Source organism: Dendrobium catenatum, unplaced genomic scaffold (genome assembly GCF_001605985.2).
Source record: "Dendrobium catenatum unplaced genomic scaffold, ASM160598v2 original_scaffold_144855, whole genome shotgun sequence".
NCBI lineage: Eukaryota > Viridiplantae > Streptophyta > Magnoliopsida > Asparagales > Orchidaceae > Dendrobium > Dendrobium catenatum.
The window spans coordinates 405187-428916 of NW_021463285.1; the positions used below are offsets into that span (position 1 = coordinate 405187).

General features: G+C 33.4%; 1 protein-coding gene and 1 long non-coding RNA gene across 3 annotated transcripts; both read right to left on the bottom strand.

Moving 5' to 3' along the window:
* Nucleotides 1–1667: 1667 nt before the first annotated feature.
* On the bottom strand, nt 1668–22943 carry LOC110113197 (PHD finger protein ALFIN-LIKE 6). 2 transcript variants are annotated; one of them, XM_020845661.2, is made up of 5 exons: nt 22512–22943; nt 22327–22359; nt 21139–21367; nt 2480–2606; nt 1668–2298 (listed from the first exon to the last, which is right to left on the bottom strand). In XM_020845661.2, exons 1-5 carry the CDS (start codon nt 22609–22611, stop codon nt 2029–2031), a joined length of 759 nt encoding a protein of 252 aa, XP_020701320.1. In that variant the 5' UTR covers nt 22612–22943; the 3' UTR covers nt 1668–2028. The 2 variants fall into 2 exon arrangements, with proteins under 2 accessions (XP_020701320.1, XP_020701321.1); XM_020845662.2 differs by having other exon boundaries at nt 1668–2292; nt 22512–22940.
* LOC114578760 lies at nt 8463–13585 on the bottom strand. Its single transcript, XR_003699719.1, has 2 exons — nt 8967–13585; nt 8463–8900 (listed from the first exon to the last, which is right to left on the bottom strand). It is a non-coding gene; the product is annotated as an uncharacterized LOC114578760 (long non-coding RNA).
* Nucleotides 22944–23730: the final 787 nt, after the last annotated feature.

Consider the following 23730-nt stretch of genomic DNA (forward strand, 5'->3'; position numbering starts at 1 on the left):
CTTTGTTAAAGGACACAAATGCTGTTAGTGATGAAATAACTTTAATAAAGAATGGCTGTTACTGTAAATTTAAGTCAAGATAGAAGTGGGGAGGGATCATTGCAAGCAGCTGTTTCCCATTTTGTAGAGTGAGTGCACCATCCCATTACCACTGTCACATTATCTCTAAAATTAAGTGGAGGAATAAAGTTGTTCCTTCATCAAATTCCATTATGATTCATGCATTAAGAAATAATAAAAGCATATTGGTTAAATGAATTTATGTTATTTGTCACATACAATATATTTGATTCATTATTGCATAAAATAATGTTATTTTGAATTATAAATTTATTATGATTTTTTTTTTTTTTTAATGTTTGGCATGCATATAAGATATATGAGTCAATTATGAATTAATCCTCTAACAATATTAGATAATCAACAACAAACAACATCATAAAGCCATTATCCCGTTACGTGGGGTCAGCTATATAAATCCTTTTTTCCATTATATTTGATTAATGCTTTGTTTGGGATGACTTTCTTACTGCTTCCTAAAACATCTTTCTAGTAAAAATAAATTTTTTTTTTTATTACAAAGCTGCTTTAAGAAGCAATAAAAAAGCCATCTCAAACAAAGTCTAAGAGTCAAATTCTCATTTAGATCTAATAAAGAAAGGTAATTTCTAAAATTTTCTAAACAAATATTTTTAAGTCTACCACTAACTTTCCTAACATATGTTAAATCTAATATATTTACTCTCCTAATTGGATCATCAGAAGGCCACCATTTTATGTGACCAAACCATCTAATAATATAAGCAAATCAAATGAAAAAAAAAAATATATATTTGATAAGCAATTTAGGCAAAACATTGAATATATGAATTTTATATAGGGCACATGTCATATATAAAATAATATAAAACAAACATGATGTGAAATGAAAATGAAGGAATACACACTTAGATTTCATTTGGAACAATTTTTTACTGTATTCAAAGACAACTTTTTAATATAAAATTAAATAGCAAAAAATATTGACAAAAATTAAACCCTAAACCTAGCATTAGATTTTGTTTGAGATGTCTTTCTTACTACTTAAAACAACTTTTTAATACAAAAAATTTAATTTTTTAAACTAAAAGCTGCTTTAAGTAGTAACAAAACCGTCCCAAACGAAACCTTAGATTTTGATGGGGACGGCTTTCTTATTGTTTCTTAAAGCAGCTTCCTAGTACAAAAATTAAAATATTTATACTAAAAAATTTCTTTAAAAAACAGTAAGAAATCCCAAATGAAGCTTTAGGCTTCGTTTGGGACGGCTTTTTTATTGATTTCTAAAACGAAGTTTTAGTACAAACTTTTTAATTTTGTAATAAAACTCTATTTTAGAAAGCAATAAAAAAGCCGTCCCAAACGAAGCCTTAATCTCTTAAAGAACCCAATGCATAAGGGGACAAGTAAAGAAATGAAGATAACTTGGGCTCACTAGACTAAAAAATAGGATCAAACAACCAGTACTACTCTTCAAGATCCAGATAATCATTGAGTTGTGATTATCTCAACAATGGTCAAAGCAGTTCAAGATCAAATAGTTCAAAATCATAACAGAAATTATAAAACAAATGTTAAAAGAAGAATGCATTCAGAAAAGGCACAATTAGAACGCCCAGCCAAAGTAATTAAGTGATTAAATATCCATAATAACACTGAATATAACATTTTAATTAAGTGAAAGATTCAGACAACAACGGAAACAAAACAAGCATAAAATTCTGGGACCTGATTAATAAGTGAAGCAACAGATTCCAGCAAGAACTGAAACAAACAAAAAGTCTGAATTCTGGACCCTAATTAGCAAAGTTACACTGACAGTAACAGAAACAAAGTCTAAATTCTGGTACTAAATTAACAAAGTGAATATAATCTAATGGACAAGTTTTGCATTAGAAATTGTTTCCTTCTTTCTTTTTTTTGTGATTCTAATTCGGAAGGATTAACCTAGTACGAGAAGCTTTTAGCTTGAATCTTCTTGTATTCCTGTCATGCCCTGGCCCTCTTGTTGCTGCAGGCAGGGCATTTATACTGCTTAATATGCTCAGCCCTGGCTGGTGTGATCTTCACACACTTACCATGAAACCAACGCTCGCAAACATCGCAACAAATCCAGAACTCGTCACTTGCGTAGTTATCACCACAGGCACCACAAAGAGTGTTTCCATGTTCATCTTCATCTTCTTCTTCATCATCGTCTTCTCCACTTTCATCAAAATCTTTCTGAGGTGCCCTTGACACTTCTGTTTGGAGCTGAGACTGGAAGCAGGTTACAAAGGGAAGGGAGATAGATAAAGGGTTTGTTTGGGACGGTTTTTTGCACTGCTTCTTCTTAAAGCAGCTTTTAAATATAAAAATTTAAATTTTTGTACTAAAAAATTGTTTAAAGAAGCAGTAAGAAAGAAGCCAAAAAATGTTGCTGCAAATAAACAAAACATACCTTTGAGCTTGATTTATTGCTCTTGCTGCTGCTGTTGGGAGTTTTCTCTTTAGATTGCTTCTTGACTGTTCCAGTCACAACCTCGTAGATGGTTGGGAGATTGTTGATCATAGTGAACAGCCGCTTCCTGCCAAAAGAGAAACAGAAGCCCGGCATATCTTATTCGAGACTTCTAAATCCTAGGATTTCTATTATAATTATTATTTTTTAAGTCCTAGGATTTCTAATATATACCTATGATAAGATGCACAAAATTTTGAACATGCAAAGAAAACATTGTAGGTCCCAACTCTTAATTTTAACAATTATTCCTTGCGTAACTATGAAAATAGAAGTAACGATAAATTCAACCTAAATGAAAGCTTAATAGTTTTACCTGAAACATCACATAGGAATTTCAAACCACAGAAAATTCTCACAATTTGTTGAAGATCATGCACTCATAAAACTAAAAAAGAATCCAACTTGAATAAAATCAATCACGTATACAAGCCAATAACAACATTTTAAAGAGAAGAAATAAAGTAGAAAGAGAAAAGTAACCATATCAAACTTCTAGCTCATTCAAGGAGACCTCTTCTAGGAGGAATAGTACATTGAACCAAAGGTTTATGTAAATTTCCCTAAAATATATATATATATAAAGAAAAAAAAGCAATAAGAGACAAAGGAGCAACAAGGTAGACATTCTAAGGAAGTTGATCCATTCCACATCAATTATGCTCGGACTCTAACAAATTGTATAGTTGATACACTTCAAATAGATTTGGTTGTAACTCTTTAAATCCTTGTAGAAATATTCATAAATTATCACATGAAATTCTATTCTACACAAAATATTAACACATCATCAATAATGGACAAAATATTATCTCTAATAATAGCTTTAAGAATAAGGACCATAAGATGGATTCAACAATACGCATGTGATATGTTGGATGTGAAATTTGGAGGTAGAAAAAAATCCAATACATTAATTGGCAGTTTGAGTTCTACCATATACATTAAATATTGAATAGTACTAAGTTTTAAAGATTTTTAACATATAAACACTCATCCCAATTCAACTTACGATTTATATGACCACATTTTTCTAACTAATAATTTCTTAAAGACTACCGAAAACCTGGCAGAATTAAGACAAAACATTACGTTGTCAACTAGTTTGAATTACATCTACTTTTGGTTCACAGCTTCAATAAACTCATAATTATAGCGGTTAACAACAATAAGCTTCCTGTGAATATTTTCATACACATCACATATATGACCAATTAATGAAGTAATGTAATATGATACGTCATACACGTAATGATGATTCCAAGTAAAAATAGAAAATTGGAGAGTAGAAAAAGGAAAAAGCTGCTCATTTTCACTTCTATATTGTTTGAACAAGGAGTGGTTCTATATATATAGGCTTTTTCATAGGTCTTTTATAAGGAAAATAATCAAAGCAATTTTTAGAATATAAGAAAGAGGAAAGAAACATAAAATGGCAGCAGCATGATCCCACAAAAAAGCTGCAAATCCATGTATTCTAGGACTTCAATACTTGTGCCTTGGATAGCACAATCTGACTAGATGCAAGGAGGATTTAGCACAGGATATAGGGGGGAAGATTGAAGCTTGTGGGGTCCACAACAGGAACCCAAAATTCTGAACATTAGAAGCCTCCTAAACCTCTTAGCTGATGGGGCATTCGACAATCTCGCTTGAGTTGGTATGAAGATATCATTCACAGAAAGCACTACAGATTAGAGAGTCCTTGGTGAGAATATTAACGATTTGATTTATTCTAGGTATGCAGGCCATACATATCATCAATTCTTTCTAAGATTAAGTGTTTGTCAACCTCCATATACCTAGTTGTGTTGTATATAACAAGATTATGTGCTATAACAATTGTTGATTTATTGTCAAATTAGACTTTGATAGATTATGGGGTATGAACCTTTAATTTTTCTAGAAGTCCTTTTACCCATAACAATTCACAAAACTCAAGTGCAATGGATCGAAATTTGGCTTCAAAACTTTGTTTACTGTATCTCTAAGAAATCAAGTTATCTCCTTAAAAGCATATAATTCATATGTAAATCTTTTATCATTGATCTATCCTACCCATTCTTCATATTTATAGGTCTTTATCTACAGATGGCTTTTATTTTGGAACAAGGAACATTTACTTGAAACCCCTTTTAGATATCTCAATATATAGGACATGTATATGAAGTGGATCGGCATACGATACTGCATAAATTGGCTCACCATACTTATGGCATAAACTATGTCTGATCAAGTTTTGGCTATGCAGATTAGTCTCCCCACTAATCTTTTAACAGTATTCGCTATCTACCGCTTCATGTTCAATGGTTGGTTTTAATTTTAATTCGGGCTCGATTGAAGCTTTTGCAGCTTTACAACCAGTCATCCATGCTTCTTTGAGTGGGTCAATAATATATTTGCATTGTTTGATGAAAATACCTCCTTGGATAGGGAAAACTCCATGATCAGAAAGATTTAAACTTTGCTAAATCCTTCATATTAAATTCAACCTCAGTACTTTTTTTTTATGTCATTAACATAAACAATAAGGATGGATATCTTACTTTAGTAAAATGCTTGCTAAATAAGATATGATTGGCTAGACTTTGTTGGAAAGCATACCACCGAGCAATATTACCAAAATTTCAAGCCATGTTCTAGGAGAGTGTTTTAGCCCATACAGAATTATCTTTAACTTGCATACTTCATCCTTCCCTAAATTGCCTTCAAATTTTAAAACTCTTGAAGACATTTTATTAATTAGATAACGAGCAGTCAATAAAACATTGTCTCAAATCTAATTTGGAATATCCATTTAAAATATATTGACAGGAGCAACTTCTAATAAGTGTTTATTATTTCTTTGGGCTATGATATTTTATTGTGGTGTCTCACGTTAAGTTGATTGGTAAATAACTCCCTTCTCCGATAGAAATCATCCTAAATTTTGGCTAAAATATTAAATTCCATCGATAGTTTTAAAAATGCTAATTTTAGCTTGAAATTGATTTTCAATAATAACAAAAAATTCGTTAAATTGCTCAACCCCATATCTTTAATTCAACAAATAAGCCTCTAACATAATCTAGCTTGGTCATCAATAAAAGTTATGAACCATTTTTATTTTTATATAGTACTTTTACCTTAAAAGGGCACTAAATATCAATATGAAACAAATAAAATGATGTTGAGGCAAAGTAAGATTTTATTGAAAAAGACATAATCTTTAAGTGTAAACTTCACAATGAAGTTTAGACCAATCAATTCATTTTAATAATTTCAAAAATAAATATTTGAGATAAGGAAAACTAAGGTGTACTATTCTCTTATGTCATAATATAGCTTGATCAAAGTTAAACTGCCACCTAATCCATGAGCAATTTTGTTCCACAAAGGCTTCTCATCAAAGTAGTATATTCCATTTCTTTCTCATACAGTTCCAACCACTTATCTTGAAAAAATAAAGATGGAAGGAAGAAAAAATATTGAATAATCAAAATTTTTAGAGAGTTTACTAACAAAAGAAATATTTCAATCAAATTTGGACACATGTAAAATATTATTTGGAGTAATATTTTTTGAGATTTTAATACATTTTTCCAGCAATGAAAAAAACTCTCATCATCAATTCTCTTTTTTTTTTTTTAAATCAGGACATGGATAACAAGAACTGAAAAAATGAGTGCCACCAATCATACAGTTATAAGCCCTTGTAACACCGACAGGTTCAACATCTGGATTAAACTTTTCTGACCCGATTGGAAAAAGCCGCAAGAAGAGGATTTTTTAGCCGCTTCGGGTCATTTTCAGCCATCTTCCCAGTTCAGAAAGTTTTTCGGATCGAGGTAGGTTGTTAGGGATGATAAGGAGTAAACATCACAACAACAAAATACAAATGAAAGTAAAAGCAACAAAAACATAAGGAAACCAAGATTTAACGTGAAAAACTCCCAAAATAGGGAAAAAATCACGGAGTCACACCACACCAAGAAATCCACAATAAAAATTAGGAGAAATAAGTATAGATCTCTCTTCTCTCTTACTCTCTCCTTGCTTCTCTTCTCACATGCACCGTTTTCAATGTCTATACACTCATTATACAAGAGAAAACCAAGTAAAATAACCACAGGGGATGCAACCCTTCAGAAAAAACAAGAAAAAAAAATTGTCCAGTCCATCTCACAGCGTTGTGGCGCCAGTTTGGGGCGTCGTGACGCTCAAACCTCTGTCTTGATCCATTGAGGCGCCATATTTATATCGTTGTGGCGCTTTGCTCTCTGTCAGTCAGCGCTAGAATGCTCGGGAACATAGCATCGGGGAGCTCGGGTGCGCAGAGCTGAGGCATTGTATGGAAAAAAAAAGGGTAAACCCCTCCCCCATACCCAAACTCAAGCAGGAGGTAAAACCCCCCATACCCCCCAGTATACATTACAAGCTTTAAGGTCCGAGATAACATAATAACCAGATTGATCAACACAATCAGATTCCACATATAACATAGGTCACACAAGCAGCCTCAAACCTCTTGTGTTTTTCCTAAGTTCATTTTCTAAAAATATTACTCTCTTTTTTTCATGATCAATCAAGTTATTGATGATATGCTCTTTAAATTAACAAGTTAGTAAATTCTCAACAAAATTATTTTGGACTTATTCTGAAGTTTCATGCTTGCAAATAGTCATAATGTAGGATGTAATTGCAACCTAATAGAATCTTGAAATGAAGTTCATATAAATTTACTTGAAGCTATTATTGTTGCAAAAATAATTAATTTTCTAACACTATATAATCAAGCTCAATGTCTTAAATAGCACACTTCAAGATTATAAAATAATTAGTTGGATTAATTTGGTATGAGCAATCAGTTCACATACATATAAATCTCACCATGTATAGTAATTTGTAGTATTACGGCTAGGCTATCTTCTAGTAGAGATTAACTGATTAATCGTACATGCAAAGTATAAGATTTACCATAAATTTACAATTACCCTAATATCAACATAGATTACACCTTATTGCAATAGGGTTGAACGTCAGAAATCTATGATTACCTTGCAGCTATAACATGTTCCTCCAATTGTTGGTGGCTATGAATGTCAACAACAAGTGGCTGATGATGGGTCAAGTGTCGACGTTGGCAAACATGGCGTTGCCTGTGAGGTGAGATTGCAATGAAGGAACATGTTCCTAGTGACAGCAATTTGGGCTAGGGGAACCTAGTGAAAGGACAACGTGTACAAAAGTGACCTCTTTCTAAGCCGATTAGGAGGATATCGCAAAAGTAATGTGGCAATTAAGGAACAGGTTCCTATTGCATATTGTGGCGTACAGAAATTTTGAAAAAATGTATGTGACAGAGCGATTGCATAATATAATGTTGTAGGATTATACAGTGTATTAATAAAAAACAAAATTGATAATGAGAGTTTAGGCATAGAGGGGGGATGGATTTGCAAAAACTACACTGATTAGTGGGATCTTAAGAAGCAAGAGGGATGAATGGGTTCATGCACGAGGGTTAAGCTATGATGTCTGATTTTGATCATCTAACGCATAAGGCACACGTGGGATCACATGCAGCTTTAAGTTGCAAGAGATAAAGAAGGGGAAGGGCCAAAGGGTTAAAACACCAGCAGTTTAGTTATCACACGACGAGGGTTTGTAGTTCGTGATAGCATACGATTGGCATTAAATAATTGTGTATGGGTACCGCATGGGCAAGAAAAATTATGCTCAACTCAATGAACACAAATGAAAGATCAAGAGAAAAGATTGCTCAAAACTGGCTCTACTACCAAAACTGATAAGATTGAGAAACAGAAATACCTTGATATACATAACTTTTGATGCAACAAAAAAAAAACACACACAATTTAAGATTGCAAACTAAGAGTCTTCCTTACCATAAAAATAGACAAACACATACATAATATCATAATACTAGAATACAACAACTTACACTTTCTATTAATTAAGAGATGAAAAATACAAATGGAGCAAGAACCATGGATAGAGAAGAAGAGGTAGAAAACCAAGACGAAGTAATAAAAGGGAAGGGGAAAGGAGGCTAGCTCGCAAGCTAGAACAAACCCGCAATTTATATTCCAAAAATCATTACATATCTATGCTTCTAAAACTGCCACAAACATCCCCATTTATAGGGGAAAAATGGAAAAAATAATAATTAATACATGCAGTTAATGCGACTCTCAAACAACAAATAGGAACACCTAGAAAACTCCAGCAAATAGGGACCAAAGGGACAGCCACCAAAGGGAAACCGAAGAATCATTTCAGCTGCCAAGGGTGGGAAAAACGAAGCATCTCATGGCTATCAAAGGGGAAACCGAAAGTGCAGCTACCAGGAGGGGAAAACCTAAGCATCAAAACAACATTTAATAAACAGGGAAATCGAAATCTGTTAGGGAAACCAACAACCCACCTTTTGGGTATTAAATTCAGCATGGGGAACACCAATAGGCCGGCTCTGCCTGCATCAACTTTGATCAATCCCTATACACAACTTGGACCATAGAAGCACTCAATTGGCATTACAAATAATCAAAATTCATTCACCATCAATCAAAAATTAATTACATCATGGGTTCCTATTTATAGAAATAGGATTACAAAGAATAGGGAAAATTTTAATAGCAAATTCAATACTAACAAACATTCAAATTTGAACATAATGTCATCCAAACAAATATTAAAAAAAACAAATTAAAACAATTCAAACTAAAATGTAAGAAAATTTCTGCCATAAATAAAAATGAACTTAAAAATACTTGACAATGGGCCCAAGTTAAATCAATTATGAGATGATTTGACTCTTCATAATTGCTCTATGGCCACTTGGGCTTTTGTGGACAATTTTCTTATTTAAAGGGCAAAATGATCTATAAACAAATCATGTTCGATGACAAGATCTTCAATCTCCAAACACAATATATTAACGGCGATTAAATTTTTAAAATTGAGCATACAATTTATTTGTATAATCATTGAATGGAAAAAACATTATTATTGAAGTTTCTATTTCAAATCATGTATATTTTTTAATAATAAGTGTAACACTTTGACAAAATAATTGAGTACGTACCATTAATTTTATATTAATTATTCAATCTTTTGAGAATTAGACATTATATTTAAAAATAATCTCTAATTTATCTATCCAATTTTAAATATCTTGGATAATATGTTTGGCCAAATGTAGAAATGCAATTAGTAATCTCATAAGTAATGTTGGAACTGCTTAGAGTTTTTTAATTGATTTTATTTAAATTAAATATTTTGTTGTGCTGTTACTTTGCTAAGATATTATATTTACATCCAGAAGATGTTATTAGGCAAAACTAAGCCTGCAAAATGTCTTAAGGTTTGATGCAATCAAATAACACACAAACAAATTATAGGATTGCAAACAACTAAACGTCTTCCTTAAACATAAACCATAAAACTTATATATATTTTTTAGAAGGATACAAGTGAGGTGGGAACCAAGGATAGAGAAGAAGAGATTAGAAGACCAAGACTAATTTTAAGAGGAGAAGGGGAAAGAAGACTAGCTCGCAAGCTTTAAAAACCCCACAGATTTTTACATTCCAAACATTTTCACAAAAAAAAAAAAAAACTCTTTTTTAACTTAGGAAAACGGTCCTTATATATAGAGAAATGGCATTAAATGCAGGAAATAAAGCACCATCCATTCAGCCAATAGGAACACAGGAAAACATCAGCAAAATCCAAGGGGCAGCTGCCAAGAGAGGAATTCGAAGCAACACACAACAGCCAAGGATACAGAAAACTGTGAACAGTTGCCAGGGGGAATTCGAAGCAGCACACAGCAACACAAAAACCGAAGGGGCAGACACATAGGGAAGGAGGAAACCTGAAATCTTGCCTTTATCAATTCTCCCTTGGTGGATAAATCTCATCTCATGATGAGATAGATTCAAGACCTACAAGATGTTCTGAAGGCGTCACTCCTGTTTCCTGAATTAAAGATTCAAACTTCCTTCTGATCTTATTCTTTTCTTGTTCAAACTCGAAATGAAGTTGGCGCTTCTTAACTTCATATCTTTCAGCACACAAATTTATTTTCACCTGAATTTTGTATAGCTCATTCTGGATTGGATCTGTAGAACTTCCTTGAGACAGGATCTATCTACTTGTTAGAATTTTGTCTTCAAGAATAGTTGGCTGATTTTCGTCAACAACATATTCTATTACATCATGATTGTCCTTTTTTTAAAAATTTTTCTAAAGAAAAGAAAGGAAGACACACTAAAACCTAAGGCTCTGATACCAAATTGATGCAATCAAATAACACAAAAATAAATTATAGGATTGCAAACAAATAAATGTCTTCCTTAAACATAAACCATAAAACTTATATATATTTTTGAGAATAAGGATACAAGTGAGGCGGGAACCATGGATAGACAAGAAGAAGTTAGAAGACCAAGACGAATTTTAAGAGGAGAAGCGAAAAGGAGACTACCTCGCAACTTAAAAAAACAACAGGTTTTTACATTCCAAACATTTTCACCCAAAAAACTCTTTTTTAACTCAGGAAAACAGTCTCTATATAGAGAAAAGACATTACATGCAGCAAAAAAAAGCACCATCCATTCAGCCAATAGGAACACAGAAAAACATCAACAAAACTCAAGGGATAGCTGCCAAGAGGGGAATCCGAAGCAACACACAGCAGCCAAGGACACAGAAAACTGTGGGACATTTGCCAGGGGGAATTCGAAGCAGCACACAACAACATAGAAACCGAAGGGGCAACCGCATAGGTTAGGGTGAAACCTAAAATCATGCCTACATCAAGATCTAAGTTTCTAATGTAAATCTAAAACAAGATGCACTAAATCATGGAAGAAGCATACAAAACTTCAAAAGCCATAACTCATACGTTAACAAAATCACGCTCTCTTATAAAACTCATATGATATCTAACTTGAATAAAAATAATAATGCATGTGAACAAATAACAAGTTTAAGAAAAAAAAATTAAGAAAAAGAACAAAAAGACACCAAATCAAGAATCTCACAAGTGTAAGGAGATAACACCTCCTAAAAAAATTTTCAGTCCTAATTGATCAAGAAGAAAAAATAGAAAGAAAAGCATATCCAACTATGCAAAAATAAAATTATTTTGAACCAAAGTGGAATACCATTTCTATAAGACAAAATTCCTGTTTATTAAAAAATATCCATGAATTTCTTATAATGTTCAAAGCCATGCAAACCCATAAAAAAAGGAAAGTAATACCGCACCAAAAATCCCGCCACAAACCCGTTGTAATAGAAGTGTTTATTCCACCAGTATTGCATCTGTAATTGCAACGGCAGTCACATCCAATCACAAAATCAAGGAAGCCATTGAATTGAAAAAGTAAGAGAAAGGATCAGAGGAAAGAAGATTGGTAGGAGCCTTGTGAATCATAGGCGCAAAAGGAAAATCACGACCGAACGATTGCTAGAGAAGAATTGTAAGAACAATGGAACCTCCACAACCAAAGCAAAAATTGCATCAAATGGTAGCTGGAGAAGAATTGCAAGAACCATGGAACCTCCACTACTAAAGCAACAAAGAGGAATAAGCAGAGGAAGTGGATCTATTTTGCATCAATATCAAGCATCTATAACTTAAGGCAAACTAATGTAGGACTAGCATGTGAAAACTTGCATTATGAAATTAAACATAAGTTGAATTTAAAATCAGCAAGCTATTAATCATGATGATGCATAAATAAGATTCAAAACAAGTAAGAAAGGTAATCCACAAATGGCAATTAATCATAACCAAAGTTCTAAAATTCAATAATGATAAATCAAATCAATAACTTAGCTAACATGGGTTGGCAAAAAAAAAAGATCCAACATTTAACATAGATTAGTCACTACAAGAACCATGCACTCAATGATTTAAGAAGCAAGCAAATTTAAATTAACATGAAAATAGTGATGCCACAGAAAATTGGACTTCAAAGATATCTACTTAAGTGTATGAAGTAAGAGTAGAAAGACTTAGCTATTTGCGTCGCAGGGAAGCTTCCTTCAGACATGGTGTGGTCTCGGCCGATTGAACTTCAAAGGGTTGCTTTGCAGTGCCTTCCTTGTGTCTTGCTTCACAATGGAAAAGAAGAGATGCTGGCCAAAATTTGGAAGGAGGGAGGCCACGGTTTTTGCTATTTGGGGGAGATTAGGGATGTTGTGAGGTTAATTAGATTGGTGGGGCTTAGGAGAATGGGAGAAAGTGGGGTTGGAAAATGGAAAAGTAGTTTTGAAAAGGGGGAAAGTTAAAGTGTAATGGGTCAACTTCCCATTAATTAACATAGAGAGTTCCAAGAGAGGGACAACCATGGGAAAGGGAAGGGGTTGTGGCTTTTTAAATTCCCAACTAATTTTAAAAATGTAAAGGAGAGGAGTAACTCCTGAATTCAGAATTCCAACCAATTGGAATCCCAAAAGGTCAAATTTTCATATTTCGAAATTTTGGATTGGGGACTTGGATGAGGAGGTGGTGGTGGTGGTGGGCTTTCCATGAGCGGTGGAAGGGGAAGGGGTGGTTGGCTGAGAGAGGGAAAGATGAGAGGGCTGACCAACGGCTAGTGAGGAAGGAGGAAAAGGGGAAGAGATACAAGGGGGAAACCAAGAGCTCACCTTAATAGGTAGTTGGGTACTTCATTTGCCTTCTCCAAGGCTTCACCACTCTACCACACTCACTCTCACACAAGAGAATAGGGCTGAAATCAGAATTCATTCAAAATAATCATCAACCAAGTACAAGGGGGAGGGGAACCATATATATAAGCTCCACCATATGACAAGATAAAATACACAAACGCCCTTGGTCTTACAACATAACATTTCCCTCAAGTGAGGGGAAAAAAAAGAAGAAGAAAAGTTCACAAATTAAATTAAATCACATACAACACACACAACAACTAATAATATAACGACTCAATCGTGATCGTCGATCTCCAGCCCCTTCTATGATAAACCTTCCATGCCTTGATTTCCCCTTCACAAACACTCCTAACATTCATTATATATATATATATATTCCTTTATTTTTTACATAATTCCCTCCCTCCCTCTATGATATTGCCAAATATCCTAAAGCCATCCAATCTAGTGCTTTGCAGGCATTTTCTTTTTGTATTCAATTAGTACATAAAAAGTACCATAATTACTTCTCATACAAAGAAAGTAAATTTCAAAATTAAATACCAAAACAAGCACACAAGAGAAACAAAGAATGTAAGGAAACATGGTATCATTATTAAGTTAATGTGGAAGCACCTAATGACATAGATGAAATAATTTGAACACCAATTCCATGGCAGTAATTGTTTAGGGAAGAGGTTAAGGTCCAGGGTATTCGTTTAAAAATTTCTATCTTCCAAATATAGTATAATCCATTAAAGAACTAGATTGTACCAAAATATTAATTCATTGCAAACTTCATTGTCAAGACATAAATGACTAGCTACTAAAATTATTATTTTCAAATGCACAATGATATATGGAGCTCAAATAACAATGGAAAAAACACCATCCAATCTGCATATCATTCAAAACAAAACATAATTAATGTTTCCTTAATCGAAAGTACATTCTGCCTCAAAAATATAAATATTAACAAAAATTCATACAAAGTGGTCCAATAGAGTTTTATGCAAGTTAACTATAGTAATCATTCTAACATGACAATTACTAAATTCTTGAGAAAAGAATCAAAATGATCCATTGACTCTTTATGAAAGATCAAAATAGCCTTCAACTATTTTAAAGGACCATTTTGATCCCTCAAATCCTTAAAGAGAAACCAAAATAATCTTACTATAAGACTATTTTGATTCCTTTTAAAAACTTTAGCGATCAAAATAACTATTTAATATAGTTGGGAATCATTTTAGTACTTCATAAAGAGTCAATGGACCATTTTAGTCATTTTAACCTAAATTCTCATATCAGTGGACAATTCATGATTTTAGCATATTCATGTGTACAAAATTAGTCCATCAAACCCATCAAATCACATTTTACAATAGTCTCACAAAAACATTCAGTAAAAGAAAATTACTATTGCTTTCTTCTGATCAAAGAATAAAATAATTTCTTTTAATTTTCAGATACAAATATAGACTTTCTTGATTTACCACTAAAAAAAGTTGCAGAAGTAAAAGTTCATTTGCAAAATAACTCAAAAATTTTGAACATTATTAATCTTAAACTTTATAACAGAAATAGTGGTATCTCAAATTATAGTTTCTCTATAATTTAAAACATATCTCTTCTCATCAACCTAGGAATTGTATATCTAGAAAAGCATAAATATTTTCCCTTTGTGATGCAACACCAAGATAAAGCCCAATAACAAGATCACAAATTAAGGTCAATCATCAAAATTAGGGCCAGCCATCATGCAAAACTCTCAATACAAGCCCATGAACATCCCATAATACTTTTAAATTCATGGAGGAATGATTTCTAAGCTTAATTTAAGGCATCTTAATGGGTAGGTGGTTCATACAAGACCAAAAGTAAAATATCTTCATAAATTGATGGATTTCAAAACAACTCTGTTTGCCATTCGAATTTTCATGTCTTTAAAAGCTTTTAATTTTAGTTATTTTATTTTCTTTCTTTTTAGTATTAGGGCATGTCATCAATCCATATAATAGTATTTTATTGGTTCCTAAAGCTTTTCAAAGTTGTCTAGGCTTGGAAAAAGCCTATAAATAGGACCTTGCTTTGTACTTTTGAGTCATTGAATAAAAATTATTTTTATTTGTGCATATTTCATTTGAAAAAGCTTGGTGGTTTCTCTACTCATTGGTAAAGCTTAGTGGATGATCATCTAGGGCTTTGATGTGTCATTAGTTATCTCTTATTACTGTTTTTCCACCTCTTTTCTTACACAATATTCATCTCCTCTAATTAGTCTCAAACTTAGTCTAACTCAACCCCCAAACGTATCCAAACTCTTCAAAACTCTCCTAAATAGCCCCACGCATCTCTCATAACCTTCCAAGGCCTCAAGTCCCTAAGAACCCTAATATATCCTAGCCAAAGTTCCAATATACAGAGGCTATTTAAAAAAAATTTAAAAAAAATATATAGAGAGACAATTTCCTATTGTGAGCAACTAGACTAAAAGTTTCATAACTTCTCAACAACGGATCAAAAATCCATAAAAACAGCATCATTAGTTCTCTAACATCCCAAACCTTTGATCTAGAGTTTCTCATTATTTTTTTTCCAACAAAACTCCATTTTTTTTAGCTTAGAAGTTTCAAATTCAAATCTGTCCAAAAACCTGAATTTCAACTTCACCACACAAATAACCATTCAATCACCACCCTAAGAGGACACCAATCAAGTTGCTTCATTCACCATCAAATTCCCATTGATGACACTAAATCATTTTTAAATCATTCTCCCATAAATTTAAAAGTACTATGAGATGTTCATGGGCTTGCATGGAGAATTTTGCATGATAACTAGCCAAAATTTTGATGATTGACCTTAATTTGTGATCTTGTCATTGGCATTTATCTTCATGTTGCATCACTTTGCCTCGCCATTTTTTATTTCAATTTTCAACTTGACATTTCTTTGAATTTGACAGCGTACTTGCATTGAAGTGACATTTCATATATCTTGAAGGATTTATCTAAACCAGATTGCCTCTAGGGTACTTTTGCGGATAGTTTGCATATATTTTAAGTATATATATATAACAATGAACTTTACCATTTCATATATCTTTAAGGAGAATGTAGTCAAGCAGGTTCAGCTATCTTTGATAGTTTTGAAAGTTTGTGCTATATTTGGTAATCTTACCGGGAACCAATCATACCATTTTGCACTTAGATACAACAACAACAATGACAAAGACGACAATGAGCCTTTATCCCACTACGGGGGGTCGGCTACATGAATCCTTTTTCTCCATTGTGTCCTGTTAAGAGTCAAATTCTCATCTAAATCTAACAAAGAAAGGTCATTTCTAATATTTTTTAACCAAGTCTTTTTAGGTCTACCTCTACCTTTCTTAACATAAGTCAAATCTAATATAAGTCAAATCTAATACATCTACTTTCCTAACCAGGTCATCGGAAGGCCGCCGTTTTATGTGACCAAACCATTTAAGGTGACTCTCTCTAATCTTATCTTCCACTAAAACTAATCCAACTTTTTCACGTATATGCACATTTCGTATCTTATCTATAAGAATAAAGCCAATCATCCACCTAAGCATCCTCATCTCTGCAACACTTAACTTAATATTATGCTTCTCTTTTAATGGCCAGCATTCTGCATCATAAAGCAGAATGCATCATAAAGCATTGCAGGTCTCACTACCATCTTATAGAATTTCTCAAGTTTAAGAGGGGCTTTTATATCACACAACAAGCCATATGCATCCCTCCACTTCAACCATCCAACTTGAATTCTACTAATAATATCCCCATCTATTTCACCATCACTCTGAACAATAGACCCAAGATATCTAAAGCATGTACTCTTATTAATGACTTGATCGCCCAAAGTCACAATCCCCCCACTAGATCTATTATTACTAAAATTACACTCCATATATTCAATTTTAGATCTACTCAAACAAAAGCCTTGAGACTCTAAGGTTAACCTCCATAATTCAAGTTTACCTTCAACTCCCTCTCTAGTCTTATCAACAAGAAGAATATCATCAACAAAAAGCATACACCAGGGTACAACTTCTTGCAAATGTCTAGTGAGAACATCCATGACTAAAGCAAAAAGATATGGACTTGAGACTGATTCTTGATATAATTCAACTGAAATAAGAAAATACTTTGTCAAACCAGCTTACGTTTGAACACAAGTAACAACGCCTGCATACATATCGTTAATGACTTGAATATAAGCATTATTAATCCCTTTCTTATGTAGAACTCTCCAAAGCACTTCTCTTGAAACTTTATCATATGCTTTCTCTAAATCAATAAAAATCATATGTAGATCATTCCACCTTATTCTCTCTATACTTCTCCATCAAACCTCTCAATAAATGTATAGCTTCCATAATAGACCTAACTGACATGAATCCAAATTAATTTTGAGAAACATTAGTGTCATGCCACAACCTATGCTCTATACTCCCCCCATATTTTTAAAGTATGATGCATTAACCATTTTGCAGTTAGATAGTTCCATCCTAAATTCCTAATGCATCAAGTTGTTTATTGTCAAGTAGGGGTGTCAATAAATGACACAACCCGATAACCCAATCCAAAAAATACAGGCTCAAATTGACCCCTTTGACAAATGGGGCAGGATTGGGTCTCATTTATCAACCCATTCAAAAATCCGGTTGTGTTTGATTTGACCTTCCAACCCAAAACAACCCCGTTTTTTACGTGCAAAATCACAACCGTCCACAAAACTTTAAAGAATGCAATCGCGCACAATCGTATTTGGCATTTCTATTTCTCCCAGAGTCTCCTACTCACTCTCATTACTTTTCCAATTGCCATTACATGCAACTTCTATGTATTTCATTTTCCCATTATTCATTTCAATTTGCATCGTAGGATCACAACAGCTGCTTTGCAGTTCGTTTTGTAGCTCAACGGCTCGATACTCCTTGTCAGTTGCCTCCTCCTCCCTTCTCCATCCTCAATCGATGTCCCTCAACATACTAGTCGACAACATCACAACAGCAAGAGGTTTAGGTAAAATAGTAAATTTGTAAATCAACTCCTATCTTTCCTATATTTTGAGATGATGATTTCCTTTTGATTCCAGTTGTTGTTGGATGGATGAATTTTTTGTGTGAAAGTGAAACTCTAACTAGTCAAATCCAAGCCACCGACTCATTTTACATATTTGAACAGGTCAACAAGTCAGGTCAGGTCAGATCAAAGGGATCGAGAGTGAGTCAAGTTCAGTTTCAAGGTTTGGACTCGTTTTACTAAACAGGTTGGATTCCAATCGGGTGACACAACTCGTATCAAACCCGAACCCAACACGATGACCCATTTTGACACCATTATATCAAGCCAACAGCCAACTTAATTATTTTGAACCAATCATGACCCCACAAACTTCTTAAACTAGTGATTGAATCATTTCATAGAACTTAATAACTAATAAATTCATCTAGTCAAAACAATTCTCCTTGGAAATGCTTTTAGGAATTAGTTTCAACTACTCAATTCAAATTTAACAGTGTAGACAACATTTGCATGATGATACACACTAGCATCACTGCAATTGATAATACACGGTCATATTTTTTACATCTTTGAGGCATAAACCTAACATTGACTCTTAAGAAATGAATCTAAGATAAACTACTTATTTAGTTTATAAAATGGTAAATAGGAGAGAAGAAATATGAAAAGTTTTATGACACGGTTAGTCTCTTCAATCGCAAACTAAATTGTATTAAAAACATAATTTTGCCAAAAAATCTCATGAATAAACCAACAACGCAAACTCTTGCTAGCCCAAACCTGTTGAATATGTTTTAATTTTTAACTTGTAAGTAGGAGAATGGTGTTAGGAATTTCTGTATTGCATGTGACAATTTATGTTCTTGGCAAAACACATTTTTTGTTGAAAATTTTAAGCAGAATGATTATTTTTTTCTTTATGTAATATAAAAAGTACAGGGAAAAAGCCAGAACTTAGATAAACTACTACTCAGATAATACTGAATTCAACGTTTGCTGCTCAGTTTAGGTTGGTCCTAAGCTTTTTTTGGATAATGTTTTCTGTAGTATTTTCCTTCAAAAAAATATATGGTAACTAAAATAAGAACTGCCATGTCAGCCTCAGATTGACCACCGATAGAAGATGTCATCACTACGTTCTTTTTTGGAGGGGAAAAAAAACAATTTGCAAATTTTACATGGATTCACCACTTTATTCAAATTTTTCAGATATTGCCTTTTTTTATTACTTGGGCCAACCAAAAAATATAAAATTAACATCAAGTAAAATCGATTTTCTTGAATCCCTTTATACTCCCAAAAAGCTTGACGTATGCCACTTCATTAGACCTTCAACATAGTGCAACATCAAGTAAATTTAATAAATATTATACCCATAGAGAATAGTTGTTCGATTCCCATGATCTCTCCAAGTGAAAAGACTACTTTCATTGCAATTGAACTAGCTTCAAAGCCAAAAAGATATATGGTTAGAAATTAAGATGTTTAAACTTGACTTTCCCTATGATCCATCTATTTCTCTAAGAAAAAATTCAAGGAAGCAAGTGATCTTAAACATAAACAATATTCAGATATTCTTTGCTTAGATATCACCCACAAGTAGCAAACCAACTTAAGCCAAATTGTGATGCAAAGTAGTCAAATAGAGGTGGCTTTGAAATTAAATACATTTGCTACATGGTATTTGGTAAATTTTACTGAGAATAAAAATATAATTAGTATATGAAAAAGAAAACAGCAGATGATACGTACAGAATAATATAATTTGGTTGAATTAGGAATAAAAAAGAATAGAACCAAAATTAATATGATTAAAAGTTGCAAATTTGAGTTTATAGCTCATGTAATGCTTAATTGGAATGAATGGAAAAAGAAGAATTCATAAAGTTGATCCACAATAGTTGGAATAAGTGTAACAGTGATAAAGCCATCATCTAGCCTTACTCTATCTGTGCTATGCAACAGTGTCCAAATTTGTTATTCCAACTAGGATTTTTACAATATTTTTTTTAAAATGGATTATAATCAACAATTAACATGGGAGAAATGATAGTCATCATGAAACAAAACGCCCTAAGATAGGAAAAATTAATTTACTACTTGTCATGCTACAATAATTTCTTCGTATTTTCAATATCAAAATAAATAAAAATAGCATAACTATCCCATGTAAATTATCATATTCGCTGAGTGATATCACTAGAAGATGAAAAAAAAAACGTAATAGCTTTTGCAATAATTTTCTAGCAGAATGGCAATATGTGTCAATTGAACAAAGTAGATATCACCATAAAGTTATTATGAAGAATGGTAAGAGTGACATCCATTTAAGATAAATTAATTGAAAATAAATTTTGGCGGTTTGGATGTGAACAATAAAGTATTGAGAATGCGTCTATAAATAGATAAATAAAATTAATGCCTGACGATTAGGAAGAAGAATGGATAGGCATAAAGTGACATGAAAATGGCATGCAAAGAATAAGTTTAACATGCCAAACAACACTCAACAAAAAACGAATAAAAGAAAAAGATTCATAAATCCAAACTCAAATAGTAAGAACAATGCAAATGTTAATGAGGACCATGAAATATTGAACCAATCCGCACTTACAAAATTTCTGACATGAAAAAAGTAGATTCTTCCCGCTTAAATATGACGCTACAAACAACTATCATATAACATACTAAGAAGGATAGCAATTACTATTTGTAGACGAAAGGAACAATCCAAGAACCAAAGGGAATTTAAAAAATTAGATATATGTGCATGCCAACTTAGTCACAATGAATTATAAGAACATATTGACAAAAATTACCTAGACTCTTTGTCAAAATGAATTATAAGAACATACTAACAAAAATTACCTAGACTCTTTGTCAAATCCAAACCGAGCTCCAAAGTAGAAAGCAACAGCCAATAGCCATGAATCACTGTGAACAGCAACAAGTGACAGCCAATCCTTCTCATCCATCCCATCCCTAGCAAAGTTAATTCCTAATGCAGGTTCAGGAAGCTCAGGTGGAACTTCCTCAGCAGGTAAGGCGACTTCCCAGGTCTCATTAGGATTCCCATAAAGACACAAATTCTCCTTTTCTGACAAAAAGATAATTTCACTGTCTCAGAAGTGGCATGAACAATAGTCTAAATTTCTTAACCATGGTTTGCATAGATCACTAATAAAATGAACCCCTAAAATGTCCAGTTATACTAAAAAAAAAGAAAGCATAATCTATCCCAGGCTAAGAAAAAAGTATGAAAACTCCAACAACAGATGCACAAATTAATAAATACACATGGAAAACAAAAATTCACATGTTCAACCATAAATCAATAGAACATGCACATCAAGGAAAAAAAGGATCTAAAAGAACACGTGTTGTGGAAAAAATCAAAATTAACTGCTCCTAAATAAGACCATGAAATATAAAGTGGGCATGGCATGGATGGAGGAAAAGATATGCTTTCAATATAAGGTTCATTTATTCATTTAAATATAGAAATCATATTTTGAAAAATAACAAGTTTGTTAAATCCATCATTTGATCGGATGTATTTAGACACAACATTTATTTCAAACTCCAATAGCATTCTTAAAACTAGGTCAAAGAGATGATTTCATCTTCACATCCAATAACAAAGAAAATGAAATCATTCTTATCTAAAACATTTTCCTATTTTCAAACAACCAAATGAGCCCATAAATGAATGCTTAAAAACTTTTTGAATCGCTCAAATGAGACACAGTTCCACAAACAAAGAAGAAGATAATCAACTTAGAATAAATAGTTTTTTAATCATAAGATAGGACAAGGGAAAGGCAAGACCATTTTTAACTAGCAGAACCAAATAAATAATCATAAATACGAATCTGGCCAGGCAATGAAGCGAGATAAGCTAAAAAAAAAAAAACAGAACAATTTCTCAAATCATTCCAAAAACGCATGAAGTCCACTTTGCGAAAAAAAAAACCCAGCCGCAACCCATTAAAAACAGAAGGCCGAAAAAAAAAACCCTAAGAGCCAGAAGGTCAGGCATCGTGGAATGCAACTCACCCGGATCACAGAGCTCGTAGAACTTCTCCATATCTGCAGCAACAGAAACGAGTCAGCAAGCCAGTTCCAGATTGTCATAAACCATTGAACAAGGCAACAAATAAAACATCCAAATGCCAAAAAAATGCAGTCTTACAAGGAAATAACGATAGGAAATATGAGATAATATATAAAGATAAAGGCACCTGTAGTGAGAGCCTTGACTATGCCGGCCCGGCGGCCTCTGAAATCCCGGAAAACCTCCTCTGGCGTCCGAGGATTGTACGCCGCCCCACCCCCTTCCATCTTCCAAATGCCGCCTCCGACCCTAATGGCGGGAGGAAGCTCCAATTCGTACCTAGAACGGTCGCAGACCGAACCAAACAGAAAAAGGCGACAAGGGCAAGACAGGGCCAGAGAAAGATTAGGTATATCGAAACCGGCGGAGAAAATTAGGGTTTCCGATAGCTACTGCGCGGTTACAGCTCTAATGGAGATGGAAGGAAAACAAAAATTGAGAGTGAGAGACCGCCCATGGGTGAGCAGAGGAGGGCGAGAGAAGAAAAAATAGGTAATTCTATTCCAAATTTGTTCCATTTCTTAGCTTGATTTCCTCGGTGGTGGAGGCTACTGAGCTGGCGCTGGATCGGCCTTCTAAACTTTTTGGTCGTCAGCTCGAACAGGGTCTCACCCGCTCGGATTTGATCCGAAAAACTCGGGTCGGGTTGACTAAATGGGTGGGATTCGGTTCTGTATTTTGGACCGGTTTCATAAATCGGATCAAATTCGGGTTATAAATTTATATTTAGATAGTTTAGGATCCGGGGAAGCTTAACTAAGATTTAATTATGCTTATGGGAAACCTAGGTACTACTTAAATTTCTTAAAATCTCTGAATGGCTATGAGCAATGGCAAATTATTAGGTCCGGTCATCTGACAGATAGATAAATTCTGATTTTTCTCTGTTTATAATAAAAGCGCAGTTAAAGCGCAGCTGCTACAGTAACTACGCTTTGATTGTACTTTTACGGTAGACAGAGAAATCCGAATGTATCTCTCAGTTAGGTGACCGTACCTAATAATTTTCCATGAGCACTAGAGTCAAATTGATGAGATGAACACTTCAGAGATCATGAAGGGGCTGAGAGATATCAATCTTATTACTTGTGGTCATTGCCATCGTTGTAAATTTGTTACACATCTTATCCAAGAAGGATTAAGTTTTTTATTTTTAGATTGACATGATAAAAGTTAGTAGTGCTCTGAGTTCTCACATATAGGAAAATGAAGGCTCTGAGAGGCTAAAGCTTCATTTGGGGCGGCTTTTTTATTACTTCTTAAAGTAGTTTTTTAATACAAATTTTAAAATTTTGTACTAAAATTTTGTTTTAAAAAGCAGTAAAAAAGTTGTTACAAATCAAACT

Coding starts and splice junctions, on each gene's coding strand:
- LOC110113197 (XM_020845661.2), bottom strand. CDS start 22,611: ATGGAAGGGGGTGGGGCGGCGTACAATCCTCGGACGCCAGAGGAGGTT. Junction 22,360..22,511: donor AGTCAAGGCTCTCACTACAG/GTGCCTTTATCT, acceptor CTGTTGCTGCAG/ATATGGAGAAGTTCTACGAG. Junction 2,607..21,138: donor GGATTTGACAAAGAGTCTAG/GTAATTTTTGTT, acceptor CTCTTTTGGCAG/GAAGCGGCTGTTCACTATGA.